Here is a 6,972-nt window from a genome sequence, read left to right as displayed (position 1 = left end):
TATTCAATCCAACTTTTCCAAAACAGGTTCAAACTTCGTTCCGCGTTGAGAATGAGTATTTTCTCCTCAACTGTAGGAGGATCTTTCACCAATCCTTTCCTTGTAACTGCTTTCTCTCTCGCTGGATATTAAAATATATGTTTAGATTTGAATATCCAACTTCAGTCGATAGTAAGTAATGATAATGTATTATAATGGAGGATTAACTCAAAGGAGATACACATAACAATGTTTATTTATTCTCCGGGACAATATTAGAATTCCTCGGACTGTGTGATTGTTGATTTCAAAGCAAAAAAACCCAGAATCTTCCAGGACGGGAACTTTGGCCGGAGCCTGCAGCGGCGCTGATGCAATTCTTCCTGCTTAATATTTTAGCAGTGCCCTCAACCTTGTTTTTGTTAAAGCATATTTAGAGGTCGTGTGTGTGTGTGTGTGTGTGTGTGTGTGTGTGTGTGTGTGTGTGTGTGTGTGTGTGTGTGTGTGTGTGTGTGTGTGTGTGTGTGGTGGTGTGTGTGTGTGTGTGTGGTGGTGTGTGTGTGTGTGTGTGTGTGTGTCCCCTGACACCTGTACTCTCCCCGGGTGTGAGGGAACAGACAGAGGCCAGAGCCACAGTCACAGGTCTCAGACCAGTGGGGTGTGAAATGAATCAGAGGGCCGACACACTCTCACACACATTCACTGTCACTGTGCAGCTGTGTCTGTAAGCTTGTGTGTGTGTGTGTGTGTGTGTGTGTGTGTGTGTGTGTGTGTGTGTGTGTGTGTGTGTGTGTGTGTGTGTGTGTGTGTGTGTAAGAGAGAGAGAGTAGTCGAAGAGGAGAGCAGTGAGAGAGAACACGGGGGGTGAAACACAAAGGAAACGACTCTAGATGAGAAACTCTCTTTACACGCAGGAGTTTCGGCTCCTCAGTAAATAAATAAAGTCGTAAACGTTTCTGAACGTTGAATCAATGCTGGGTTTTATCCATCCATCGGTCTTCTGCACCACAGTTCAGCCTCAAATGCATTTTTTTTTTTTTTTTACACTGTGTGAGGAAACCAGAGTACACAGATCAGGGAGGTCCTATAGATTCTAGTTCAGGAGCCACATTCAGCACAATTTCATCTTGAGTTGTCCAGGCCGGTAAAATATATGATAACCTATAAATCTAAACTTTAAAGTTTTTTTCTTTGTTGTAGAGCAGATTGTTGAAAATGCGATGAAAATATCTATATTAAAAAAAACAAAAACAAACACTTACTATGAAAAAAGACTAGAATCTCAACATGAATCTAATTGCAAATACAGTGAAATGTGTGGAAAACTTCCAGCTGTTGCATTGTGGGAGTTTTTTTTTGCTTGGCTTTGAGGCGAGTTTACCAACTTTAATGGCATTGTGTCGCTATTCTTAACAAATTTGTAAAAAAATAAATAAAAAATCTGTTTTCTTTGAAACTTTTACAATTTTCTTGGTGGTTTGGCCGGATTTGATTTTTTCAAGCAAAGTTTTTAAGAGTAGCGACACAACACTGAGACCCGAGGTGAGATACTGCTGATGCTGCTGTCAGAAAACATGCATAAAGCTGTAAGCTTCTTTTTTTGTGGTTGTTCACTACTTTGCATCATTTAAAGTGACTTTATGTGGAGATTGCAGCCGTTGTTGGTCATTTTCATCACGTATACCCTGCTTAACTCTAAAGAAACACTTTAAAGTTTAAATTTAAAGGTTATTATGACACTATGTTAGCGGCCCGGTCCACTCAGGGTGATATTGGGATAAAACTAAAACGTGTTTGACACACCTGTATTGCATAAACCATTCATTTCATTTCTTTTTCTTTTTTAATTCAACCACTTACAACCATCAACCAGATATTTCAATGAATACGTAACAGCAGAAAACCCCAATTAGGTTGCATGCCTGAAAAGGAGTGAGAAGAAATACAACTTATTAAATCCTACAACTAATGATTTTTTTTTTTAATATATTATTATTTTTTGGCTTCCACTTATGAACTAATCAATACTAGAACTATTAATATTATCTGTTGGGAATAAATTACATATACATATAATTTCATCCAGAAATCCAGAGAGGGTGGTAAATATGTATTTTAACACAACTAATAATCATAAATATATTCTCGATTTAAAAAAGCCGCTTAAATGTTTGATTGTGTTTTTAAACGCAACTCCTGGTCAAGCAAAGAAACGCTCCAGCAACAAGAAAGTGGGCGGGGTCAGGGGGGGTCGTCCTGCGAGCCTGATTGGCCGGAGCGGCTTGTCAATCAGCCGCGCGAGCCCCCGCAGCACCGCCCACCGACGCACCGCGGCAGCGCGAGCTCCCACAATGAGAGTCAAGCGGCAGGCGCTGGCGGCTCGTCTGCAGCGGTAGGAGAGAACCAGAGAGCCTCACCTCCTCACATCGGCGAGTGAGGGAGGGAAGAAGAGCCCGGAGAGGAAGAGGAGCAGGCCGTGGAGTTAAAGGAGAGACGGACCTCCAGCTCGGGAGTGTTTTTAATTGTCCGCGCTTCAGTGCAAAGTGTCCAATTTACGCACAGAACCGAACATGTCATCGTCCGGTAAAGACAACAGCGGCGCCCAGCACGCCAATTACGTGGGACCTTACCGTTTGGAGAAGACACTCGGGAAGGGACAGACAGGTTAGTTGGGACAGCTCGTTCACCGCGTCCTCCGTAATTTGCACCATTTATATTTTTGGGGAGCCGCTGCGCTGCGCCGCGCCGCGCCGCGCCGCTCCGCGCCGCTCCGGCTGGATGTCTGCAGGTGATAAATAACTAAGCGCTTAGTTACAAACACCTGCCCTGCCTTGTGGGGGATGTGAGGGGGCTGTTATTTCACCGGCGATCTGACATAATCATTGTTCACACAGTGGGACTGAGAGGCTTGGATTTAAACACCGGGTTGTTTGGCTGTGCGTCGGCGTTGGAGTGTGTGTGTGTGCGCGCGCGCGCGCGCGTGTGTGTGTGTGTGTGTGTGTGTGTGTGTGTGTGTGTGTGTGTGTGTGTGTGTGTGTTGAAGGAGCAGAGCAAACCACCAAACACCAGCAACGGTGACAGTGTGATGGGCAATGAAAATTAACTTTCCCCCCCTTGTCTGTGTGTGTGTGTGTGTGTGTGTGTGTGTGTGTGCGTGTGCGTGTGTGCGTGTGTGTGTGTGTGTGAGTGTGTGTCCACTGATTGGAGCACAGCGCCGTTAATCCCGATTTGCCTGATACATTGATCTATTCTTAGTCTGTAGGCACGCGAAGGAGGGAGGCAGGCGTGTTCTTCTATAGGCTGTGCCTGCAATGAAGGTCCCACCTTGACAGATCACACCAGAAAGAAAAGAGCAGCATCCCTCCATCCCTCCATCCCTCCATCCGTCCCTGCATCCCTTCTTCTATATTCACACCCCCCACTGGGCTTCCAGAGAGGAGAGCACATGCTTCCTCTCAGCCCAGGCAGCAATGACACTGCAGTTTCCAAAGTTGCACGTTAAAAGACGTGACGCTTGAAGTGAGATGTTTGTTATGGGAGTTGAACCTGGGTGCATGTGAAGACCCCCCCCCCCCCCCCCCCCCCTTTCCTATGTGCTGGTAGGTTGTTGTTTTTTTCCTCCCATCTGTTGTCAGAAACGGCTCAACTCGGCGTTCCTTCCTCCAGCTGGTCATGCTGAGCAGCAGTGTGTGTGAATGTTTGCTGGTGGACAGTCTGCTTTCACAAAGTATCCTGGTCTCTTCGCTCACCTGGCCTGCCGAGGCTTTCCGGAGGTCTTCATGTCTCCACGACTTGTGGTGCAACTTGTGTAATGATCGCAACTTAATGCTGCAACGCTGAGTCCTCGTTGTTTCACCGAATCTCATCCCCGTTCAACACATCTGGGCTCGTGGCCTTTAGTCTCCGGTGTCTTCAGGAGGACGCTCCGCTCCGCCGTGGGATGGGCTCTTCCTCTCGGACGGCTCTCCGGAGGCCATAATGGATGTTTGTGGTGGGAAGGCGCTGGTCCTGTGGCCTGGGTCAGACACGTAATGATAAGGTGTCGCTGACACCGTCGAGTGGCTCGGTCGGATTCCTGAGTGTGAACTTGAACTTCTTGTTTGGAGCGTCGGGACTTTTTCTGTCTCAGTTTGTGATTGAATTCTACATGTTTACATTAAAATGCTTCTGGCCTGTTTGTTTTTCTTTCTTCTTCTTTGTGTTTCTAATCCACTGACAGAACCAGACCCAGCATTATTATGTGTGTGTGTGTGTTAGAAAAATCCTTTGCTCACTGGCGTCTGTGCAGCTCCTCCACGCCAAACCCATTCAGATTAATGACGGTACATAATATCCCGTTCGGACATTAACCATTGGTTAATCTGTCAGATCTTTTTTCCCGGGCCCCCACAGAAAGGGGTTGGCCTGGCGACTCCCGAGCGCCCGGTGGGCCGGACTCCATCATGAGTGACAGCTGCGACTCTCCAGTGAGCCGATTGGCCGCCGGCTCTCCCCGGCCCCGGGGGGTTGGCTGGTATTATTAGAGAGGAGGAAGCGGAAGGCCTCCGCCTGATCTGGCCGGCCTGCTCAGAGGAGCTGCGCTGTTCCATGTTCATTAAGTGATTAGGCCGTGTCCTGACACACACACACACACACACACACACACACACACACACACACACACACACACACACACACACACACACACACATGGCCTCCACAGTGGTTCTGGTTTGGCTTCCTGATCTAATCCCTTGTGCAGCCAAAGTCCCCATGGCTTTCGCTCACTCACTCACGTGGCTGGAAGGTGGCGTCTACCTGACCGGCCCAGCATCTGAACCCTGTAGATCACCGTTTCTCCTCAGCCCTGCTGGTTTCTATTTAGTTCCTGTGCAGTAAGAGTATACCCTCTTCTTTGTCAGGTGTGCACTGGGGCCTGAAGGCGTCTGTAGAGATGATGTGTCTGCATGACTGCCTACTGATTGGAGCTGAAACCACCCAGATATGGAAGCCATTTTCCAACTGATGGACTGCGTAACTTTGCTTGAGTTGCAGAAACTCGCCGGATCGTTGCGTCGTCAAGATGGTTTCTTTGTCCGGACCCAGTACTGCGCGGCTGTCACTGGAATATGCCAGTTATTGTCTTTGTGATATCAAAACTCTGCATTCACTTCATGTGAAGTCCTGTTTGACTCCTCTGTTTGGCTCTAATGACTCGACGGTAAAGAAAACGAGCTGATCTATGGTAAAATATGCAGTAGAATTCAGACGTTGAACGTGTCCTGCACCGCAGAGTTTGCAGTCGTTTTGTATTTCACAATCTCAGGATCTTTGTTTGACAAATCTGAATGTGTTGGATTTGTGTTTTTTTTTTTTTGCCAGAGCGCCGACTTAAGACGGACTGAATCACCGCTCTGTTCCCTAATGCGTAGAAAAACATCGCCTTGACTTTGTTCCCGGGGGCCTTTGATTAGTAAAATAGGGCCTATTGTGTCCGGTAATCCAGCGTCGGGCCCAGTTTTCTTTCTTTCTGCTTGCTTGACTCGGGGAATCGACACACTACGAGTTGGAGGTTGATGTTGATGCTCCTGGATTCTTCCGTTGACGTTGAGTGTGAAATCATTGTGCTCCGGGGACGTTCGTATTGACTGTTGGTCTGACAAAAAGCCTCATGTGATGCTGATCGTTGCTCCGGTAGAAAAAAACAAAACAGTAACAACCCTCCTCTGGGTTCACGGGACTTTTCAGCCGACGTCCAGATGTTCACACTGGCGGCCACTCAGTGACTCGCCGCGCCTCGTCATCTATGGAAATCCGTCATTCATCCTCATTTTTTATTCATCCACACATTTACGTGCGTACATTAACTTGATTGTTTTCTGAATCTGTTGTCCCGCGCGATAATGTGAAACCGTTAATTCGACACTGATTGATGGCTGGCGAGCGAGGCGTGGTTGTTTCCGATCGATGGCCGACTCCCAAAGATTTCCTGTCAGGTGGAGGAGATCCATACGGCTTCGCAGCGCGTAATATTCCTGATGATGACAAGTGAGGGGGGGCATAGTCACTCAATGCTGTCAATGAAAAGCCACTTGGCAGACGCATGGAGGAAGAGGAGGATGAGGAGGAAGAGGAGGGGGAGGAGGGGTATGTGAACAGCACAGGTGCTCAAACTCTTGGTGACCTGGAGCTTCTTTATCTAGACCAAAGGTTAGCAGCTCTTTAGAAACCCTGTCGTGACTCCATGACATGACAGAAAGTTATATTGTAAATAAAGAGTTTGTTTGTTTTTTTAATTTTATTTGCCGGCCGCACTAATTTTCAAAAATGGACGAATAAAGTAAAACAGCCAGAATAGCTGGAATTGCCAAAACATTGATAAAATAGCTACAAATATAATATAATATAATATAAAATTAAGAAGTAAAAATGGCTAAACTAAATGAATACATTTGTTAGTACAGCTAAGACTGCTCTAACCGCAGGGAAACACAAAGTGGTTATATAGACTTAAATAGTAAAAGTCGCCAAGATAAGAATTAAAGCTAAAATCCATAGAAAAATAGGACAAATCTTAAAAAAAAAAAAATTGCGCCAAATTTAAGAAAATATGTCTAAATTGTACCTTTGACACTTTATGAATACGACCAACATGTTAGTTTTTATGTTCATTTTCTTTAAGATGTTTTCTCTTCATTTCAGAGAATTGAGATGTTTAACGGTTCCAGACAAATAAAATTTTGTGGGAAATTTGCAGAAATGTCTCTTTCCACACACACACACACACACACACACACACACACACACACACACACACACACACACACACACACACACACACACACACACACACACACACACACACACGTCCCGACGATTACCTGTAAAAAGTTGAGGTGAAATTGGTGCCTGAGGGACATAAATGCAAGGTTTGCAACGACAGGCCCGGTGATTCATGGAGCTGCTCAGGGATTCAGGTCAGAGGATCCCTGACCCGGTGGCTGTGCCATGTTG

The 6,972-nt window shown here is 46.2% G+C and overlaps 1 protein-coding gene across 1 annotated transcript in view; it reads left to right on the top strand.

Annotated features, from left to right (window-relative positions):
• Positions 1–2,332: 2,332 nt before the first annotated feature.
• Positions 2,333–6,972, top strand: part of brsk2a (BR serine/threonine kinase 2a) — a gene marked incomplete at its 3' end in the record, with an annotated part of 181,912 nt that continues 177,272 nt past the window's right edge. Inside the window, exon 1 of the mRNA XM_080476205.1 lies at positions 2,333–2,643. Within this exon, the coding sequence (XP_080332331.1) occupies positions 2,550–2,643 (94 nt within the window). The 5' untranslated portion in view covers positions 2,333–2,549. The remainder of the gene's footprint in view (positions 2,644–6,972) is intronic.

This window comes from Lipophrys pholis (genome assembly GCF_963383615.2).
Source record: "Lipophrys pholis genome assembly, chromosome: 11".
Lineage (NCBI taxonomy): Eukaryota > Metazoa > Chordata > Actinopteri > Blenniiformes > Blenniidae > Lipophrys > Lipophrys pholis.
Note: the sequence above shows the minus strand (reverse complement) of the source record. Positions and strands in the feature narration are given on the sequence as shown.